At 39.4% G+C, this 23716-nt stretch overlaps 1 protein-coding gene across 1 annotated transcript; it reads left to right on the top strand.

The window, feature by feature from the left end:
- Positions 1 to 721: 721 nt before the first annotated feature.
- tyk2 (tyrosine kinase 2) lies at positions 722 to 22898 on the top strand. The gene is made up of 24 exons (XM_060857389.1): positions 722 to 875; positions 11416 to 11618; positions 11704 to 11827; positions 11913 to 12045; positions 12150 to 12313; positions 12471 to 12849; positions 12920 to 13105; positions 13397 to 13554; positions 13643 to 13760; positions 14650 to 14833; positions 15687 to 15805; positions 15901 to 16068; positions 16160 to 16247; positions 16487 to 16614; positions 16697 to 16832; positions 17189 to 17340; positions 17423 to 17573; positions 17716 to 17810; positions 19202 to 19394; positions 19509 to 19627; positions 19736 to 19908; positions 21620 to 21737; positions 21864 to 21974; positions 22061 to 22898. Exons 2-24 carry the CDS (start codon positions 11435 to 11437, stop codon positions 22193 to 22195), a joined length of 3516 nt encoding a protein of 1171 aa, XP_060713372.1. The 5' UTR covers positions 722 to 875; positions 11416 to 11434; the 3' UTR covers positions 22196 to 22898.
- The last annotated feature ends 818 nt before the right edge of the window (positions 22899 to 23716 follow it).

Here is a 23716-nt window from a genome sequence, read left to right on the forward strand (position 1 = left end):
TTAAAGACAATGACACCTGACATATATTAGGCTCTATAAACACGTTTGTACGACATTTTCATGTAGTGTGGAGTTTCATGTAGTTTAGGTTTGTTTTCCTACAGTTTAGACCCATTTTAAAGTGGAGTGAATAAAAGGCATAAAAGCAGGACATTGCGCTTTGGAGACGTCACCAACATAACGCAATATGACTGTAACATTACATTATATTATAATACAAACTCAATGTCTGACCTTCTCTTTGTGGATTGGACAGGACAGTTTTAATAAATCAATATACTAAAAATTAAAACTTGCCTTAAAACTCGAGGAATTTCATTAATAGTGAAAAGGTCTCATTGGCGCCACCTGCTGGTGTCATAAATAAACCTTTTTGGTGAACAGATTCAAAAGAGTCGAGTCACTGGAATAAGTCTAGTGCAATTTTTTATATGATCAATATTTTAACTGTCTGTCTGTCTGTCTGTCTGTCTCTGTCTCTCTCTCTCTCTCTCTCTCTGTCTGTCTGTCTCTCTCTCTCTCTCTCTCTCTCTCTCTCTCTCTCTCTATCTGTGTCTGTGTGTAATAAAAATATAAAATAATTATTATATTAAATAAAAACATTTTACATGAAAGACTTTTATTTTGAAGACCACAGTCTATACTTTTTATCAGACTTCCAAGTGAATGTGCTTGAGACAGCGTGGTTGGTGTATGGTATAGAAGTCAGATAAGCTAAGTAAAACTCTTTCCCTTTCCGTCTCAGACCCTCCCCGTGTCTCCACTTCGGCACGCAGGAAGCGAGAGATTCCGTGTCTGAATAAAGAGAATGTGACCTGAGGACCTCAAAACCCCCCAAAACACACCACACTCTTCTGCACTCAGCGGTGTAAATGGTAGGTGTGTGTTTATTTACCTTTAGTTGTTTATTTTACACTCCCTGAACCAGAGAGTTTGTTTTTAATCATCTTTGTGAACCAGGAAGTGACCTGATAGTTACAGTATATACTGTGTGTGTGTTACAGTGTGTTACAGTTATATACTGTGTGTGTGTTACAGTGTGTTACAGTTATATACTGTGTGTGTGTTACAGTGTTACAGTGTGTTACAGTTATATACTGTGTGTGTGTTACAGTGTGTTACAGTTATATACTGTGTGTGTGTTACAGTGTGTTACAGTTATATACTGTGTGTGTGTTACAGTGTTACAGTGTGTTACTGTTATATACTGTGTGTGTGTTACAGTGTTACAGTGTGTTACAGTTATATACTGTGTGTGTGTTACAGTGTTACAGTGTGTTACTGTTATATACTGTGTGTGTGTTACAGTGTGTTACAGTTATATACTGTGTGTGTGTTACAGTGTGTTACAGTTATATACTGTGTGTGTGTTACAGTGTTACAGTGTGTTACTGTTATATACTGTGTGTGTGTTACAGTGTTACAGTGTGTTACTGTTATATACTGTGTGTGTGTTACAGTGTGTTACAGTTATATACTGTGTGTGTGTTACAGTGTGTTACAGTTATATACTGTGTGTGTGTTACAGTGTGTTACAGTGTGTTACAGTTATATACTGTGTGTGTGTTACAGTGTGTTACAGTTATATACTGTGTGTGTGTTACAGTGTGTTACAGTTATATACTGTGTGTGTGTTAGTGTTACAGTGTGTTACAGTTATATACTGTGTGTGTGTTACAGTGTTACAGTGTGTTACAGTTATATACTGTGTGTGTGTTACAGTGTGTTACAGTTATATACTGTGTGTGTGTTACAGTGTTACAGTGTGTTACTGTTATATACTGTGTGTGTGTTACAGTGTTACAGTGTGTTACAGTTATATACTGTGTGTGTGTTACAGTGTTACAGTGTGTTACTGTTATATACTGTGTGTGTGTTACAGTGTTACAGTGTGTTACAGTTATATACTGTGTGTGTGTTACAGTGTGTTACAGTTATATACTGTGTGTGTGTTACAGTGTGTTACAGTTATATACTGTGTGTGTGTTACAGTGTTACAGTGTGTTACAGTTATATACTGTGTGTGTGTTACAGTGTGTTACAGTTATATACTGTGTGTGTGTTACAGTGTTACAGTGTGTTACTGTTATATACTGTGTGTGTGTTACAGTGTTACAGTGTGTTACAGTTATATACTGTGTGTGTGTTACAGTGTGTTACAGTTATATACTGTGTGTGTGTTACAGTGTTACAGTGTGTTACTGTTATATACTGTGTGTGTGTTACAGTGTGTTACAGTGTGTTACAGTTATATACTGTGTGTGTGTTACAGTGTGTTACAGTTATATACTGTGTGTGTGTTACAGTGTGTTACAGTTATATACTGTGTGTGTGTTACAGTGTTACAGTGTGTTACAGTTATATACTGTGTGTGTGTTACAGTGTTACAGTGTGTTACAGTTATATACTGTGTGTGTGTTACAGTGTGTTACAGTTATATACTGTGTGTGTGTTACAGTGTTACAGTGTGTTACTGTTATATACTGTGTGTGTGTTACAGTGTTACAGTGTGTTACAGTTATATACTGTGTGTGTGTTACAGTGTTACAGTGTGTTACTGTTATATACTGTGTGTGTGTTACAGTGTTACAGTGTGTTACAGTTATATACTGTGTGTGTGTTACAGTGTGTTACAGTTATATACTGTGTGTGTTACAGTGTGTTAGTGTGTTAGTGTTACAGACTGTGTGTGTTTTACAGAGTTACAGCGTGTTAGTGTTAGTGTTAAAGTACTGTTTATATTACAGACTGGTGTGTGTTACAGTGTTACAGTGTGTTAGTGTTACAGTGTGTTACTGTGTTAGTGTGGTAGTGTTACTGTTACAGACTGGTGTGTGTTACAGTATTAGTGTTACAGTGTGTTAGTGTTAGTGTTACAGTGTGTTAGTATTAGTGTTACACTGTTACAGTGTGTTAGTGTTACAGTGTTACAGTGTGTTAGTGTGGTAGTGTTAGTGTTACAGACTGGTGTGTGTTACAGTGTTACATGTGTTAGTGTTACAGTGTTAGTGTTACAGTGTGTTAGTATTAGTGTTACAGTGTGTTAGTGTTACAGTGTTATACTGTTACAGACTGGTGTATTTTACAGTGTTAGTGTGTTAGTGTTACAGTGTGTTAGTGTTACAGTGTTACAGTCTGTCAGTATTAGTGTTACAGTGTTACAGTGTGTTAGTGTTACATTATTACACTGTTACAGACGTGTATTTTACAGTGTTACAGTGTGTTACAGTTATATACTGTGTGTGTGTTACAGTGTTAGTGTGTTACTGTTATAGACTGTGTTACTGTTATAGACTGTGTGTGTGTTACAGTGTGTTACTGTTATAGACTGTGTGTGTGTTACAGTGTGTTACTGTTATAGACTGTGTGTGTGTTACAGTGTTACAGTGTGTTACAGTTATATACTGTGTGTGTGTTACAGTGTTAGTGTGTTACTGTTATAGACTGTGTTACTGTTATAGACTGTGTGTGTGTTACAGTGTGTTACTGTTATAGACTGTGTGTGTGTTAGTGTTACAGTGTGTTACTGTTATAGACTGTGTGTGTTACAGTGTTACAGTGTGTTACTGTTATAGACTGTGTTACTGTTATAGACTGTGTGTGTGTTACAGTGTGTTACTGTTATAGACTGTGTGTGTGTTACAGTGTTACAGTGTGTTACTGTTATAGACTGTGTGTGTTACAGTGTTACAGTGTGTTACTGTTATAGACTGTGTGTGTGTTACAGTGTTACAGTGTGTTACTGTTATAGACTGTGTGTGTGTTACAGTGTTACAGAGTGTTAGTGTTAGTGTGTTAATGTTACAGACTGGTGTGTGTTACAGTGTTACAGTGTGTTCGTGTTACAGAGTTACAGTGTGTTAGTGTGTTAGTATGTTAGTGTTAGTGTTTCAGTGTTACAGTGTGTTAGTGTGTTAGTGTTACAGACTGTGTGTGTTTTACAGAGTTACAGCGTGTTAGTGTTAGTGTTAAAGTACTGTTTATATTACAGACTGGTGTGTGTTACAGTGTTACAGTGTGTTACTGTGTTAGTGTGGTAGTGTTACTGTTACAGACTGGTGTGTGTTACAGTATTAGTGTTACAGTGTGTTAGTGTTAGTGTTACAGTGTGTTAGTATTAGTGTTACACTGTTACAGTGTGTTAGTGTTACAGTGTTACAGTGTGTTAGTGTGGTAGTGTTAGTGTTACAGACTGGTGTGTGTTACAGTGTTACATGTGTTAGTGTTACAGTGTTAGTGTTACAGACTGGTGTGTGTTACAGTGTGTTAGTGTTAGTGTTACAGTGTTATACTGTTACAGACTGGTGTTTGTTACAGTGTTACAGTGTGTTAGTGTTACAGTGTGTTAGTGTTACAGTGTTACAGTCTGTCAGTATTAGTGTTACAGTGTTACAGTGTGTTAGTGTTACATTATTACACTGTTACAGACTGGTGTATTTTACAGTGTTACAGTGTGTTAGTGTTAGTGTTAAAGTACTGTTTATATTACAGACTGGTGTGTGTTACAGTGTGTTAGTGTTACAGTGTTATACTGTTACAGACTGGTGTTTGTTACAGTGTGTTAGTGTTACAATGTGTTAGTGTTACAGTGTTACAGTCTGTCAGTATTAGTGTTACAGTATTACAGTGTGTTAGTTTTACAGTATTACACTGTTACAGACTGGTGTATTTTACAGTGTTACAGTGTGTTAGTGTTAAAGTACTGTTTATATTACAGACTGGTGTGTGTTACAGTGTGTTAGTGTTACAGTGTTATACTGTTACAGACTGGTGTTTGTTACAGTGTGTTAGTGTTACAATGTGTTAGTGTTACAGTGTTACAGTCTGTCAGTATTAGTGTTACAGTGTTACAGTGTGTTAGTGTTACAGTGTTATACTGTTACAGACTGGTGTTTGTTACAGTGTGTTAGTGTTACAATGTGTTAGTGTTACAGTGTTACAGTCTGTCAGTATTAGTGTTACAGTGTTACAGTGTGTTAGTGTTACAGTGTTATACTGTTACAGACTGGTGTTTGTTACAGTGTGTTAGTGTTACAATGTGTTAGTGTTACAGTGTTACAGTCTGTCAGTATTAGTGTTACAGTGTTACAGTGTGTTAGTGTTACAGTGTTATACTGTTACAGACTGGTGTTTGTTACAGTGTGTTAGTGTTACAATGTGTTAGTGTTACAGTGTTACAGTCTGTCAGTATTAGTGTTACAGTGTTACAGTGTGTTAGTGTTACATTATTACACTGTTACAGACTGGTGTATTTTACAGTGTTACAGTGTGTTAGTGTTAGTGTTAAAGTACTGTTTATATTACAGACTGGTGTGTGTTACAGTGTGTTAGTGTTACAGTGTTACAGTGTGTTAGTGTTACAGTGTTACAGTCTGTCAGTATTAGTGTTACAGTGTTACAGTCTGTCAGTATTAGTGTTACAGTGTTACAGTGTGTTAGTGTTACATTATTACACTGTTACAGACTGGTGTATTTTACAGTGTTACAGTGTGTTAGTGTTAAAGTACTGTATATATTACAGACTGGTGTGTGTTACAGTGTGTTAGTGTTAGTGTTACAGTGTTATTCTGTTACAGACTGGTGTTTGTTACAGTGTTACAGTGTGTTAGTGTTACAATGTGTTAGTGTTACAGTGTTACAGTCTGTCAGTATTAGTGTTACAGTGTTACAGTGTGTTAGTGTTAGTGTTACAGTCTGTCAGTATTAGTGTTACAGTGTTACAGTGTTACAGACGGGTGTGTTACAGTATTACAGTGTGTTAGTGTTACAGTGTTACAGTCTGTCAGTATTAGTGTTACAGTGTTACAGTGTGTTAGTGTTACAGTGTTACAGACGGGTGTGTTACAGTATTACAGTGTGTTAGTGTTAAAGTCCTGTTTATATTACAGACTGGTGTGTGTTAGTGTTAGTGTTAATGATCATACTGTAGTACTGTTTATATTACAGACTGGTGTGTGTTAGTGTTAGTGTTAATGATCATACTATAGTACTGATTATATTACAGACTGAAGTGTGTTAGTGTTACAGTGTAAACTATAGTTTGTTTTTAACAGTGAACAGTGTGTATTTAAAATACCACTCAATGTGTCTGTTTCTTCTCTGTTGGTATTTGTACTTAGTAAATGGTTAGAAATTAAAGAATTTTGTCTCTGAAATAGTGACACATGTATGTAGAGTTCTGACCATCATAACCTTCTGTTATAATCAGCTCCACTCTTCTGTTCTGTGACGTCTTTCCACTAGATGTTGTAGTGTCTGTGTGGATTTGTGTTCATTCAGCTACAAGAGCATTAGTGAGATCAGACACTGATGGTGTAAGAGTGAGGAGGTCTGGGGTTCAGTCGGTGTTCAGTGGGGTTGAGTCAGAGTCAGGGCTCAGTGCAGGACACTCCAGATCTTCCACTCCAACCTTAACATTTCCCTGAAGTCTCTTGAAATGTGCACATGCTTTGATGTGTTTCCACTGGAACAAGAAGTCAGAAATCGTATTAATTTTGATTAAAGGTTATTTATTAATTGTCAAACTTAATACTTAAAATACTTAATACATAAAATTTTGTGTTGGTTAAGATCTTAGTGTCCAGCTTAACAATCGCACGTTTTCGAAGAGACACTTTAGTGAGCCTCACTTACTGATCTGATTTCTCTCACTCAATATAGGGAGCTACAGCGAGATGATTTTATAAAGTTGAAGGCAGAAGAGCATTTGACTTATTCTAATAAGGCACTGAAGTGTAGAATAATGTCATCAGTATTGCTGATCCGTATTTGTTGTAAATAGAGACTCTAAATTTTGTATATCTTCTAAATGTGAAATTTTGTCATGGTTTTGGAGAGCACAAGTTTATAAACTTAAGGCTAATGTATTCATAGTAAAAGCCACAGAAGTTCAATTTAACACACCAGTGGCTGTGACTAAGCACATGTGCAGACATCGAATCACAAGTCACTAGTGTTGAAGCTGCGGTTAGTGTCAGAGTTGAGTTTTGTTTTGGAGTCTTATTGTAGAGTTGAGGTTAATGTTGGACTTGGGGTTTGCATCAGAGTTGGGGTTAGTCATGAAGTTGTTTGTTGCGTTGGTGTTAATGTCGTAATCTGGGGATAGTGTTGGTGTTGGAGCTGGAGTTAGTGTTGGCTTTAGTGTTTGTATTGGAGCTGGTGTTGGAGCTGGTGTTTGAGCTGTAGATGGTGTTGGAGCTGTGATTAGTGTTAGTAGTTGGTGTTAGTAGTTGGTCTTAGTGTTGGTTTTGGAGCTGTGATTAGTGTTATAGTTGGTGTTAGAAGTTTATTTATTTATTTATTTATTTATTTATTTTTGTAGTGTGAAGCTCAGAGGCTAATTTTTAATTGATTTGCTGTTGCATAAGTAATTGTGTTATTATTTGATTTACTTTAGATGAAATATAATAATAAATCATTAAAGATAAAAAATAAACAGGCCGTATATTAATGGAGTGTATGTATGGAGTATGGAGTGTGTTTCTACTGGTAGTGGTGGTGTGAGGTGAGGTGTTGTACCGCCTGCTTCCTTCCAATGGCCTGCTCTGAAGGAGGCGTAGCTTTGTTGGTGATTCTGTTCTCTGTAATGCACTTGTGTTACCATCTCTGGATTTGCAGAAGAAGATATAGATCCTGTTTAGATCAGATTAGTTTATCTGTAGGTTTTTACGTTTCCTTAATCATAAAACTCTCACAATTCAGTCAGCAATTCACCACAGGATGAGTGAGACATGTCTTATGCTCACATGATCATTCTCCACTCACAACGTGTCATTCAAACGAGGCGAGGATCTTTTACAGCAACAATATGAAAATACAATTAAATAATCCAATAATCAAAAAGGATATGAGATGCATTCATTTTTCATTGTGCGACTCAGGAAGTGTTTAATATCTAATGGAGGTTCAGTTATACACAAGCCACAAGACTGAACGTGGCAGCAGTCAAATGTTTTTGTTTTTTTCCCAACATGAAGTGACGTCTCTAAATCATGGACATCTGCAGCCAAACTGAATTTGGGACTAGCTTTGGTGAACAGTGGATAATTCAGGCTACATGTTTCTCAAAGGAGGTTGGAGGAAAACAGACTGATCTAGACTGAAATATAGTCACTGACTGGCAAAATAAAGTAATCAGTGACCCCAGGACCCCATGTCAATTTTAGTTCACTTTATTTGTATAGCGCTTTTAACAATTCACACTGTCTCAAAGACAGTGTAAAAGTTTAAAATGAACATTTGTGAAGTTTAACATGTACTTCCTATTTATCTCTAACATTTGTTCCTAATGATCAAGGCTGAGGTGAAGGTGGTGAGGAAAAACTCCCTGAGATGATATGAGGAAGAAACCATGAGAGGAACCAGACTCAGAAGTGAACCTCATCCTCATTTAGTGACACTGGACAGGAAATAATGTCAATGTAAATAATGTCAATGTAAATAATGTCCTTTCTACAACAGTTTATAGTTTAGTGGAATTGTGTAACAAAGAGCTCCTGAGGAACTAACAGGTATAATGATGAGTAACTGCTAGTGATCTAGATGTTTTTATCGTTGGGCAAATTTCATGAATCAGCTTTATTCAGGTTAATAACACGTCTGACAACGGCACTCTGTATCATTTGTTCTTCATTATCAAGCTCCTTAATTCTGAAACCTCAAATCGATTGTCTCTCAGGTTCCACAGCATCCAGATCAGGGACCCTGTGAATCATGTACCATGTTCAGTGGTGGACTACATGCTCACAGACTCGCTAGGCGTCTCTGCTGGCTGTCATGAGCAGAACAGATTACAAACAAAGACCACGATTTCTAGCTTGTTTTATTCCAGTTAAAGGTGCATAAAGAGACTGGGTCTCTAATGGTTACATAATAGATTTGTATAAAGTGTAGAAACCCTCAGAACTTACAGTGATTCATCCAGTGTTAACATTAGCATGGAGCGTCGTGTCATGGTTTTCATCTCTCAAACACACTTGGATATTCATCTGCTTAGACATGCAAAACTGGCTCATAACAATTTATGAGGATGTTCACAAGGGTCCTTTTTTATTTGTAATAAGATCTTATGAGTGCTAAGCTTCACTCTAAGGAGGTTTTATCTTTAAAATGACTGAGGTGTTCCTGACTGTACAACAGTCTTTTCATACATATAATACATCAGGTTATTTGTAATGGAAAGAAATAATAACAATGACATGGTTGGAATGCTGTAAAGTATTGGATAAGCCCAGTGTGGATGAGCAGTACTGAGGTATGATTAGTGTATAGATACAACAGACTGCACTGGAGTGTTGTCTTTCATCCACTTGGTGTGTTTCTGCTGCAGCCATGATACTGGTTTCATGACCTCACCATGAGAATCTGACACCACAGTAGATGTCTTCCTTCCATTAAGCTCTCAAGATATGTGTGTGTGTGTGTGTGTGTGTGTGTGTGTGTGTGTGTGTATACAGAAATAGAGAGCGAAAGAGTGCTCTTCTTCATTGTTGGTTTAAATCTCTCAGCACTCGTCACCAATTAGCTAGTAGAAATCTGACACACACAATCAAATAAACCACAAGCCCTTAAACACTGTATTGATCTGAGCGTCCTTCGCATTAATACAATCAGGGCGATGATTTAAAATCCGCTTAAAAAATCATGTAGAATAATAAATGATTACTTATGTTCTTATATATAGAAACCCTACTAAAATCAGCGAGGATCACATCTCCGCCTGTTCCTCCTGTTCCTCTCACTATATACTGTGCTTCTGAATGTCTAAACATTAACAGTTTTAGTTTTATTGCTAAAGATTGTTATAGTACAGACGTTAACGCTCGCACTCGTGTGATGAATCGCTTAAAAAGTGCAAAATGGTGAACTTTTAATCCAATCAGTGTAACTGCACCTAAAAAGGCCACAATGTAGAGGCAATTTACTGAAAAGGTGAATTAGGTGTGAATCCAGTGAGGGGAAAAGAAAAAGGTTCAGAAAGAAATCAGAGAATAAAAGAAATCTAAACTTTAGTGTCTCAGTGTCTGTTGGTATCTGACACTGATGCACTGGCTCTACAGTGTTAAAAGAAGACATTATTAGGGCATATTGAGGGCAGGTGGAGGCTCTGGGTAGTCTGATACCCGAGTTCAGAGCTAGCACTGGTGCTGGTTCAAAGTTGGTTCCACTGGAGAACCTTCTAAGAACCGGTTTGCCTTTCCACCGGCTAGAGAGCATCACAGAGCTGAGTCTGACATCACGTGTCCCAGCAACGTTAGCACAGCAGCGGCAAACACAAACACAACATCAACAATGGCAGATGTTGCTTTACTGTTAATGCTCATGGCTTTGTGAACCTACATTAACATCCAAACGCGGCGAATCCAACATGTACGTGCAGCTCCATGTAATCTGTATAAACGGAGGTTGTAATTGAGAAAGTACATAACATAATATTTTATCATTAACACAGAAAAAAGTTAGCCTTAGCATGTAGCTACCTGCTATCATGTGTGCTGATAACTGATTATATTGCGGTAAAGTAAAAATGTATAAAACATTAGTATACTTAAGGTACATTATCAAAGGCGCTAACAGTAACCCCGCCCCCAGCCCCGCCCCTAGTCCCTGACGCAAGCCGAACCACTTTTCCTGGTTCAGAGCCGGTGCTTTGGCTGTCGAAAAAGAAAGAACTGGTTCTAAAATAGGCTCCGCACCAGCACTCAAACTGCCTCAGTGGAAAAGGGGCATGAGAGGATCGCAGGTTCAAGCCCAAGCACTGCCAAGCTGCCCTTGAGCAAGGCCCCCAACCCTCACTCCAGGGGTGCTGTATCATGGCTGACCCTGTGCTCTCAGCTCAAACTCTAAAAGTTGGGATATGTAAAGAAAGTATTTTGCTGTGCTGTATTGTATATGTGACAAAAATAAAGGCATCTATCTGGCATCTACCATGTGAGACAGGACCGATTAATCATTCTGCTTTTCATCCTCCTAAATATATCATACAGTTCCCTCATAAGATCAGTGAGTGCCAAGTCTACTTTCAGAGCTGTGCTACTCTTTTGTCTCAGGTTTTTGTTGGCTTGTCTTCTTTATTTTTACATTCTTTAATTAACCTCAGCAATATAAATGACTGGATTTATCTAAATATTCTCACTAAGTCCCTGACCGAGTGAACTCAGGTGATGATGTGTGGCTCTGGATAAAGACAGATGCTAAAGGTTGCGAACGTGAATTATCCTCCACCATATAAACCATATAGAAAAGTTAGCTAGCTTAGCACACACACAATCCTGTCATCTTTGATTGTTTATTATATAAGAGAATTTAATTGTGGTCCCTTAATGCTTTTTTTTTTGTTATCCAAGAGGAGTTAAAATTTTCTTATGTTTCAGCAAGATGTTAGCTGTAAAACTGCTCAACTCATTTGGTTCACAGGTGTAAAAGCGAATGGAGGATGTCTAGACGTGGATGTTTCAAGAGTTCAAAGAAAGGGGCGTCCACAGAGCAATGCGAGGCGCCTCAGGGGACAGGGATTCACGTCTACCTCTTCTGGACTAAAACTGGAGATTATTATCTGACTCACCAGGACGGTGAAGTGACGGCGGAGGACCTGCTGATCCGGGCAGCTGATATTATTGGTAAGAGATTTAAGCAGCTTAGACTGGTGTGTGATGAGATTAAGAGGATGTGAGAGATTTATAAAAAGTTTGTTGTTTTGTGCAGGGATCACACCGGCATGCTATGTTCTGTTTGCGCTGTACGACCCGGCCTGCTCCTGTTGGTACAGTCCAAACCACAGGTTCGAGCCGAAAAATCAGGAAAGCCTGATACTTCACTTCCGTATGAGGTCAGTGTGAGTTAGAGTAAGTGTGATGATATGTTTTATAACTACACTGTTTGGGCTGAGGCAGTAGGGCTTTTAAAATGTGCAGGTTCTACTTTCGGAACTGGCACGGACTGAACCAGACGGAGCCAATGGTGTCGCGGTATACCAGTCAGACAGAGAGCGAGCACGGAGCTGCACCTCTGCTGGAGATCTCCTCTCTGGAGTACCTGTTTGCTCAGGTGAGGTTAAGGATATATGGTGAGGCCTGGGAAACTGTTTTGTCATTACCAATCCCAAAGCCATGCCATTTTCTTTTAATAATTGTGTGTTTTGGCTTGCACAGGCAAAATGTGATTTTGTGAATGATGTGACCTCACTGGAGGATGTGACGGGAGAGGCAGCGATCAGTGGGTTTAAAAATGAGAGCTTGGGCATGGCTGTGCTGCACTTATCTCACAAGGCTCTGCAGACTGGCGCCTCACTACAGGAAGTGGCCAAACAAACTAGGTGTGAGCTTCATTTATTTTGTTTTGCAGATGCATGCAGATTTGCATGCATTCAGTTCAGAAGTCATGTTATTCACCGACGGTTTATGGGACATGAGTTAAACTCTGAATTTTTGTGTTTGTTGGTCTGTTACTGATTTCTGTTTGTACTTTTCCAGCTTCCTGCGCTGCATCCCCCGCTCTTTCTCTCGCCACATTGCCAAAGATAACTTCTTAACCAAGTTCCGTATCCGCCGCGTGTTTGCTGACTTTGTGCGCAGCTTCCAGCAGCATACTGTGGGCCAGGGCAGACTCGGCCCCCAGGAAGTCATGTACAAGTACCTGTCCACGCTGGAGCGTCTGGCTCCTCGCTTTGGCACTGAGACATTCTCCATCTTCCACCTCGACTTGAGGCCAGATGGCGATGGCAGCGGCTCGTATCTGAATGCCTCGCGAGCACACGAGCCCCTGCAGGAGGTTACCTGTAGTCAGCCCACACATGAGGTCATGGTGTCTGGCACCACTGGCATCCAGTGGAGGAAGATCTCGGCTCAGAGGGTATGGTCTCTTTCTCTTATATGTTTCAGCATATGGGCCCTTCTTAGTCTGACCACAGTTTATGTTGCAGGCTCAGGAAAATAACTATATGGGGAATGAGTACTTGAACAAGAGGAAGCGAGAGAAGCATGAAGTCACTCAACAGGAAAGCAACATGCCTGAAAGCTGGAATGTGTTCTGTGACTTTCCTGAAATCTCACACATCGCCATAACAGGAGCGAATGTCTGCATCAGCCGGCAAGACAACTTTGCAATGGTGAGACCCCAGACCTGACGCTGGCAGTGTACTGGTAGAGTAGAGGGGACAAAGTGTCTTCTGTGTAGGATCTGCTCGAAAAAAGTTAAAATCTTCTTCTCCCATTTAACCAAGAAATAAAGTTTTAAAAATTAAACAACAGTTTTAAGATGTTCAGAATCTTAGATAATGTACATTTGGAAGGTTTTAGGTTTTTACTTCCTCTTTAAATTCACACTTCTTACTTTGCTTTAAAAGCGATGTGGTCATCTTTCTTGTGAAATGACGCATGTTATTTTCCATGTACTACAGGACTTGCGTTTGATGTCCATTCTTGAGGCACGCTCACTGGTGTCTCTACTCGATGGGTATTTCCGCCTGACAGCAGACGCTCACCACTACCTCTGCCATGAGGTGGCACCGCCCCGAGTGGTCCTGAGCGAGGCCAACGGTCTGCACGGCCCAATACAGTAGGTATCTGTTTCACGGCGTGCTGGACCTGAAGTGGACAGGTTTCTTACATGGCCCTGAGGTGTTCTTTATTTACCTTGCTTTCAGTGATGAGTTTGTGCTGCAGAAGCTGAAGAAGGAGCGTGTGGATGACGGCGTGTACTTACTGCGCTGGAGTGTTCTGGACTACCGACGTATCATATTAGCGGTTCTGAGCAGGACCGAGGTAACGTTCATGTTGTGTATTTTTTGGAAGATTCATCTTCATGCAAAAAACAGACAGAATGTTTCTTCTTCTTAAGAATCTCACCTACTCTAGATTCAGCTCTGTAAATATTTCATGACCCCAGTATTGTAAGGCTGGATGTGGAATTTTGGTCCAAAGTGAGTTAAAGTTCACAGCCGGAGGAGACTTTATTCTCCTGTGGTGCTACTTTGTGTTGTGCAAAGTTCACAGAAAAACCTGCTTTTAAAAGCTTGGTTTTAAAGTGTGCAATGTAAGTGCAAATGCAGGTCTACTCTTCTGACTGGTGTTCATTTATAAATGTTGTAGTACATTAGTGTGTGTTTAGTTGTGGCTAAAGTCAGCTAACATTACCATTATAATAGCCATTAGCTAGAGATGTGCAGTGTGCTGTACTGAGCAGTGTGCTGCAGTGGGACCTGTTTCTGTGGATCTATTTTAGGTTCTAATGTATTTTCACATTGTTAAATGGTTTTAAAAAGAAATGTCAAGGTAAAATATTTTCTATAGGAACAAATTCCGATTTTAAGATGTGAAATATCTTACAGAATGCTTTCACGCTCAGAACGTCTTTCAGATAAAGAGAGAACCTGATAAAACCAGGTAGTATTTAATCTTAGAGAATAATATGGTTTTACCTGTCTTTGCACTATTTATTTTTTCTTAATAATGTAAATTTGAAGTAATCTGTAGATCTGCAAGTAGAAATGACGATACTGTGGACTTTTGGAGTATCAAAATTCAGAACTTTATAGAGTTAATACTGAGGCCATGATTTAGTTATATGATTAGTATAGGATGAATGAATGAAAGGCTCAGTGTTAATGGTTATGTATGATGCTCTGGATTGTAACGCTGTTTGTTTCTAAAGGATGGACAGAATCCAACACATAAGCAGTTCAGGATCATGCAGAAGGGCTCGATGTTTACACTCGAGGGCTGGGACCGAGATTTCTCAAACGTGAAGGAGCTCACAGAAAGCCTGAAGACCTTTGTGCTCAAGTCTGGTCAGGACTGCTTCACCGTGAAGAAGTGCTGTCTGCCCCGACCTGCAGGTGTGTGTTTATGGTGTTAATGATCTGGAAATCTGAACTATGTCATGGGAAGTCTAGATGAACGAGAGCACCGAAGGTTGTGTTTACAGATATAATCTCAGGTATGTATATGAGCAGTACATCCAGTTACACTCATGCTCTCATCTCTGGTGGCAGTTTCACTCTCCATTCAGCATGAGGAGGATAAGAGAACGTGCAGGAGACTGCTATTGATTTGAATTTGCTTTATTGTTCGTATTGTACTTCCTGTTAATGCATTGCTTGAACACACAGTATTCAAATTGATTAAAAGTTAAAAGAGGATAGTTTTTGTTTATTGTATCTGGTCAGTAGATGTTCCAGGTTACTGCTTTGAAACAGCGTCGCTTTGTTGTCGATGGCTGGATATCGTCATTATTACAGAAAGTGTGACAGCACTAATATTATCAGTTCCTCTGACAAACTGTAGCTGTACCATGAACTGACATCAGATAACTGTACAGCTGTTGACTTCTTTACAATTGGATGTTACTAGGTAGCAGTGAAGCCCACAGGGTAATGAAGCATTATTATATGCCTCTCTGCTCCCCATCTGGGCTTTCTGCCCCTGACCCTGATCTGTGTTCATATCACTTCCTAATTAGAAACAACGTCTGTTGATTTCTTAAAAACAGATTCATAAATAAAATGCATGGAACAAAATATACTTGGCTGAGCATCAGTGTACCTGGGCATCACACCAGGCATGTGTGGGAAGCCCGACAGTAGGATTCAGATAAAGCAAACCGTTCCAACAAGAATGTAGCCGAATTTTTTCTTCAAGGACAGTCATACTTCTTGTTCCTGATCTTGCTCATCCTTGCATGTTTTACAGAGCTGTCAAATCTCCTAGTAATGAGACAGGGCATGAACGACAATACCAAGCCTCTCTCTGAAACCCTCAACCTGTGCCAACTGAGATTCCATCAGATTAAAGACAAAGAGATCGTCCAGGTTAGTTTCAGCTGTCGTTACTCTGTCATGTTTCATTCACCTCCTTCATGCACGTTGCTGTCTATTTAATCGTCGTATATGATTTTAATCATCAGGAGCAGCACTTGGGCCGCGGCACTAGGACCAACATCTACTCGGGCCGCTTGATGGTGCGCAAAGAAACGGAAGATGACGAGGACGAATGGAACAATAATCACACCAACGGAAAAGGCATCCGAGTGGTGCTGAAGATCCTGGATCAGAGCCACAAGGACATAGCACTGGTGAGAGAAGCTGTTTCATCAGATATGGCAGGAAAGCATAGTTCTTTAACTCATTATCCAACATTAACAGGGTAAATATCTTGTGTTGCAGGCTTTCTTCGAGACCGCTAGCTTCATGAGTCAGGTGTCTCACTCTCACCTGGTTTTTGTGCATGGAGTTTCAGTCAAGGGATCTGAGAGTAAGTTGTGTGTTGTTCAGGTTTCCTCTTTTGACCTAACAATCTTCAGAGTGCGCCTAAAGCTCTGTGCACCTGCACTTCTTTCTCACTGTTCTCTAACTTGGCTCAGCAGATGCCTTAAGTCTGTTACACCTTTTAATGTTAGTACTTTATTAAAGCTAGATAGAGCTGTTTGCACCATTTATATGCATTAGTTTATTTCACTTGACTTACACCTGGAGGGTATTTTGTGTAAACAGACATCATGGTAGAAGAGTTTGTGGAGTTTGGCCCCCTGGACGTCTTCCTGCACAAAGAGAAGGCTTGTGTTACGCCTCAGTGGAAGTTTACGGTGGCAAAACAGCTGGCCAGCGCTCTCTGTTATCTTGTAAGTGAATTTTATATACAAAATGATCAGTTGACTCTAAACCATAATTAAAAATAAATAAATAAATTGTTTTTGTCTCTAGGAAACAAAACGCTTGGTTCATGGGAATGTCTGTGCAAAGAATATTCTGGTTGCTCGCAAGGGACTGGAGGAGGGCACGCTTCCGTTTGTGAAGCTGAGTGACCCGGGGATTTCTCTTACTGCACTCTCACGTGGAGGTACAGGACATCACACTGCTGCTGTAATCAAAAACACTGTGATGTTCAAACTGAACACCGTATCAGCAGTAAATGAGTGAATCAGTCTGGTGCACAGTGAAATCGAAGTTAGCATGCTGACCACACAGTTTCTGTCTAAGTACTCTTACTGTCTCTCAGATGTCTCTCATTTCATCTGAGTTGTTGTTCATAGTCAATGGTGGAACAGGAAGCCTAATGCTAACCACTTCCTCTTGGTTGTGTTCACTTCCTCTTGTCTTTTCCCTTTAATAAGGTCACAGTGACAGTGCTGCAGCTTGGAGGCCTCTGCTCTGTTTTATGATTGTTTTTATTTCTGTCGCATGTTGCTCTTGCAGAACGAGTTGAGCGAATTCCATGGATCGCTCCAGAGTGTGTGCTCTGTGGATCTGTAATAGGCAGCGCTGCAGATAAGTGGAGCTTTGGCGCCACGCTGCTAGAAATCTGCAACAACGGAGATCTGGCCATGAGCGGCGGTACTTTACCAGAGGTACACCATCAGCACACTTTCTGAGTCCATCCACTAACAGTGTCGAAAATATTGCTGACAATAAACTATCCTTTAATGACAGAAAGAGCGGTTCTATGAGACCCAGAGCCGCCTGGCTGTCCCCTCGTCTCAGGAGCTGGCCAGCTTCATCAGCATGTGTCTGACCTATGACCCAGCAGCCAGGCCATCGTTCAGGACCATTCTACGGGAGCTAACAGAAATCCAGATAAAGAGTGAGCTCTCTTTCTCTTGTCTCTATTTTCTTTAGCATGATGTGACCTTTTCCAGTGGTTAGCTTTGTGCTTAATCTTCATGTCATTATGGCCTGCCATTCTTGCACATGAAATCAATAATGGTTTTTCTTATTTAAAACAGACCCAGACATTTCTTCTGACTGCGAAGCACTTCCAGACAAAGATCCCAGTATTTTCCTAAAGCGGCACCTGAGGAAGATCAGAGATCTGGGAGAGGTTAGTTTGGTCCGGTTTGAAGTGGTATTAAAGGTGTCATGGTTTCCCTGCTAAAAAAAACAGCATTGCTGGTCAGCATAAAGTATGTTTTGCATGCATGTTGTCTTTTGGATGCTAGTATAATCCCAGCAAGACCACAACAAAACCCATTTGTTAAATATCACATTTCCTAGTGCATATTCATAGTTAAATAAAGACCAAGAAAATTTTCTAGAGAATTGTAATTCACTTTTTCATAAAGAAAAACATTCTGGATATTCCTATCATTTACATGGTTGTCTTTATATATGTATATATGTATATGTATATGTGTGTATATATATATATATATATATATACTTCTTTATTATACGTCTTCTTTATTCTCTGAAAATTATAGAAACAAAATAAGAAACAAAACTATATATCACTCATTTGTTTATATTGTGCAGTGAACGAGTTACGATAAAACAGCTACTGCTTAAGTTACATACCTTTAAGCATCAGTATTTGTGCCCTGAAGAAGTCTTGCTTTCATCGTACCCAATAAACCTGAGTTTGGTCAAACATGTCGTAGTTAAAGTCCTTAATTTCACTAGTTCAACAACTGCCGTGCAGCCGTCATCCAGGTACCTCACGTATGCCAACATTCTGATTCCCAGTGATCAGCAGATTCGTCGTGTAGAAGCGGAAACTTTTTATTTACCCCAAAACAAAATTTTAATTACGGTGGCAAAAACATGATGATCTGGAACATGTGCACTTATACTAAATTCGATAAACACTGTAATCAGTCATGTAGTCGAAAACATTGCGAGATTTATTTTTGTAAAGTGCAGGAACTACATTTACCTTCGTGAACATAGTTGCTTTAAAGGATATATATATATATATATATATATATGTCAACATTTGTTGGTATTACTATATTTAATTTGTGGAGACACTTTAATCCCTAACGAACGATTTTTAAATGTTTTTATTCTTTGTTATTCAAAACTTTTTGAGCTTTGTTATTTCAGTTCTTTATTCAAAAGAGGGAGCAAAAGAAATAACACACTTATAATTAAATATATTCCAATATATTGTGTTTTAATCGTATATTAATGTGTTACATAGAAACATACACAAGCAAAAATAAAGGTTGTTCCCATAAAGCTCATTCCAGAAAGATCATACTGGTTAACCAGCTACACCAGCCCCGTTTTGCTTGATAACACCATGACTATGCTGTCCACCCATCTCTACCAGCACTATACCAGCACTATACCAGCACTATACCAGCATGAACCAGTAAAAACCAGCCTGGACCAGCATGGAATTCATGCTTGTTTATGCTGGATTTTTCAGCAGGGTTTCCTATTCAGCATTTTTTTTTTTCTCGTTTTTTCTCTCTCCTGCTCTTTCTTCAGGGGCATTTTGGGAAAGTGATGCTGTATGTGTATGACCCTGCTAATGATGGCACTGGAGAGTATGTGGCAGTGAAGACCCTTAAACAGGATGGGGGAAATCACCTCCATGACTCATGGATGAAGGAGATCAAAATCCTTAAATCACTCTACCATAACAACATTGTCAAGTATAAAGGATGTTGCACTGAACTGGGTGAGTTCATTGAAGAAGTTTCACTGAACTGGAACATTTTTCATTGAAGAAGACGGATAAAAGCATCCGATAGCCGGTTGCTGTTTTGTGTAACCATGAGTGATGATATTTCAGGTGGCCAGGTGGTCCAGCTAATCATGGAGTACCTTCCACTGGGCAGCCTTCGGGAGTACCTGCCCAAACACCGTGTGGGATTCACACAGAATCTGCTCTTTGCCCAACAGATCTGCCAGGTAAACACAGCCATGCATATTCACTGCTTCACTGAGAAAAAGGATCATTTCAGGTCCCCACATTATAGTGAGTTATGATCATAATGCATGGTGCTTCTCCCTCAACAGGGAATGGATTACCTGCACTCGAAAAGATATATCCATCGGGATTTAGCTGCTCGCAATGTTCTGGTGGAGAACGAGGGAGTGGTGAAAATCGGTGACTTTGGCTTGACAAAGTACATTCCTGAGGGAGAGGTGTATTACCGGGTCCGGGAGGATGGAGACAGTCCTGTTTTCTGGCAAGTTTGAGTGGCAGGTGGAGGGTCACGGATTATGTGTGTCTTGATGGGAAAACTCGGAGGCACATTAAATATTTTTTCAGTTAAATATTTGCGACGTTTATCTTTACTCGTAGTGTTTGGTTTAGCTGGGTCTTGTATTTTTGTTATTCCTGTAAAGTGTTTATCTGCAACAGTGCTGACATCACAGGGGGGCAGTTACAGTGAGATTTAATATAATGAAAAACTGTAAATGACATCAAGCATTATGGGTAACCACCTGGTTTCGCTATTAGTGCCCAAAAGCAAAGCTTTTTTTAATCACCATTTTCCAATTATGATGAAAAATCCTAAGCAGAAGTAGAATCAGTGGAGACCACAAAGTTCCAGGACACGGTGAAGCTGCAGTACGCAGTCGTGCCGAGTCACGGCATATAATCAGCTCGGCATTAGTCTTAGCACGTTTGATCAGAGTACAGGTGAGGAGGTGACCAGTAGGTTGTGGAGGAATTGATCACCGGCAGAGAGCTCTCTCCAACCTCAGTCCAGTCATCTTAAGCCCTCACTATATTAAAAAAACCACTATAAAAACTTCTCCCCAATCTAAAAAAAACTAAATAACAACAAATAAAATACTTTTTTTTATTAACTTGGCCTTACACCTCTACTAATCTTGCCCCTCTAGCACTCAATTCAAAATCTTGCACTTATAATATCCTCTGCTTGATATATCACTTTGCTTGTCTTTCCTAATTTTAAGTTGCTTTGGATAAAAGCATCTTCTAACTAAACAACTGTAAATGAAAATCTGTGATTTTGGCAGCTGAAGTGAGAATTGTGTGTCACACAACTGGTTTTCCTTGGAAACCTTATGGATAGGGAGCCAAGCTGTATATTTTGGAAGCTCAGTGTTTAAAGCATTGTGAAGCTTCTGGGCTACTGATCCAAAGGACATGAGTCCAAATCCCCGCTCTGCACCCAGTACCAGGTCCCTTATCCAGACCCCTTAACTTTCCATTCCTCAGCTGTATCGTCTTTCAGTGTCTTTGGATAAAATGATCAGCCATATGAGGCGAATGCATTCTCCAAACCCAACAATAACTCTTTGGAGTGATGAGATGAGATGCAGGGTGTTTACGCAAGGTTGTTTCAGAAAGGTGTACAAAGCTGAGACATAAACTGTATAGCATGGGTTTTGGGATGGGTTTTGCAGATCCCAGATTTTTACCAAATTATTCACATATCACTCAGAGGCTATGAAATCCAATTAAGAGAATCTAATCTAATTAAAGAATCTGTGGCATCAAATCTCAAATCATCAAGTTAAGAATCTAAACCGTATCATATCCTGTGCAAGTCTGTGTGAGGTTTACAGTTTGCACTGTGGGAATATTAGAAACCAGGAGCCAAAGTGAAAACTGGCCACAGAGAAATTAAGTAGAGAGATGGCACCGAAGAGCAGTAAGATCAATACCTAGGTTCAGGGTTCTCATGGGAATCAACTGGATCAACAGGAAATCTGCTGAAAGGGGAGTAATATCCAAGAACATCCTAATTAGTCAGGATGCATCGATCCAACACTGAGCATCTCTACCACGTTCTGTCTAGAACGTTAAATAAATTAAAGAGCAGAGTAAATAAACTGTGGAGATATTTTGTAGGTCATAGAAAGACGTGAACAACCACATTGTAGATTATCCTGATTATGGTTGTACTTTTGTTTACTTCACAGGTATGCCATAGAATGTCTGAAAGAAAGCAAGTTTTCCTTTTCTTCTGATGTCTGGTCTTTTGGTGTCACACTGTATGAGATTCTGACACGCTGTGACCACCGTCAAAGTCCACCTGCGGTCAGAAACCATTCCTACCTCAGCCTCTGTTTTTTTATAATAATAATAAATGTTTTTACAGAATGTTGCATTTATTATTTATTGAATTGTGTAATAACTGTACACAAATTTCTGTACTTGCTATAGAAATATGTGGATATGATGGGGTTGGTACAAGGGCAGATGACTGTGATGAAACTGATTGGCCTCTTGGAGAAACACAGGCGGCTGCCACGTCCTCGAGACTGTCCACATGAGGTAGAATGAAACATAAAACACAAAGCCAAATCTACTAATAATCTCCAGCAGCACTGTTCTATTTTAATGATTTGCCCTAAATGTAGGTGTATATGCTGATGGAGCAGTGCTGGGACTTCACACCAGCCCAGCGTCCGACATTCAATTCCCTGGCAGAGTCTTTGGAGGAAATTCGTCGTAGGTATGAGGAACCTGCTGTGCGGCTTGCTCAGATTAACTGACCACGTTTACAACATATAGCACTTCTTAATGATTTGACTGCATTGGATATAAAACAAGTGTTGCTTCATTATCATAGTAACAAATCAATCCATTCTGCTCCTCAAGTGCTCTTTGTCTGTATCTTTTTTAAAGACTAATTAACTAAAGTACGTACAGTGATGAGACTTTATTTCTTGGAGTGACTAAGTGTACTGTGAATAGATGTTTTGATGTTATTTTACTTGTTTTTCTTTTTTTCACTCTTCTGCCTTAAACCTATACAGTATATGTTCTGAATGCATTTTTCTGTATTCATTATTTTGTTGTCCCTCCTTTACTTTTTATTAGAACTTAAATGTCTGGCAAATGTAAACCAAAGTCAGTAACCTGTTCTGAAAGGGCTTAATAGTTTAGTCTATTTTGCCAATATGCACCTTATTAGTTAGGAACTTTTAAGATATGCCGACCATCCCTGAATATTTTTTAATTGTATTTATTGTCATGTTTTATAAAATGAATACTCAAGGGACTCCAGCATAGGACTCCAGCATATAGAATGCTCAGAGGTTCATTTAATGAAAGAGAATCTAATGGATGGATGATTGGATGACTTAATGGATGGATGATTGGATGACTGAATGGATGGATGATTGGATGATACAGGACTCAGGTGTACACACCAACAATGGCTTTAATAAAACTGTGTGTTTCAAACCATTGAAAGGTTGTTTAAGGTCATGTATCTTATTAAACTCATTTACATCCTATCTGGCCTATATTTAAATACCATTTCAGGTTACTTTGACCTGATTACACATCAATACAAACAGTTAAAGTTAAGAAATTAGTGAAAGTTTTCTAAGTATGTATTTTCAACTCTGAAAGTTGAGTTCCATCCTTCCCTAAGGAGACGACTCCCTGAATACGAGTCTTGACACAGGCACAAAAACACGTTAATAAGGTTGGGCCGGGATGTACAACCTCAAGCTCCACAGACGTCTGGATGATAATCTGCCTCTACACACACACACACACACACACACACACACACACACACACACACACACACACACACACACACACACACACACACACACACACACACACCTCTGTAGTGTTTATGTCTTTGTGTAGGTCACGGCACATAATGAACTGAAGTGATTTTATCATTTATTCTACATTAAGTGTGGGTGCTAAATTGAGATGATCAGATACTAAACTGGGCCCATTGTACTGATGTGTAGTGACCTGTAGAGGAACTTTGTGATTTGTTAAAATCAAACAAGGAGCAAAATAAGTTTTTTTTTCTATTTAATTTCAGTAAAACGCAACCAATTTATGATATCTAAAATAAGACAAAATCGTACTTAAGTAAACGTGTTGATTGATAATAAACTTTACTAACAGTAACATTAATCATTATAACCGGTCTCCTGATCACAGCATCCGGTCTGAGCGGAAGTTTACCACAGAATCCTCACAGCAACGCTTGTTAGCGATTTAAACGGACCACGTGACCAGATAAGCTCCGCCCCGGACGC

The sequence above is a fragment of the Tachysurus vachellii genome, chromosome 21 (genome assembly GCF_030014155.1).
Source record: "Tachysurus vachellii isolate PV-2020 chromosome 21, HZAU_Pvac_v1, whole genome shotgun sequence".
Classification (NCBI taxonomy): domain Eukaryota; kingdom Metazoa; phylum Chordata; class Actinopteri; order Siluriformes; family Bagridae; genus Tachysurus; species Tachysurus vachellii.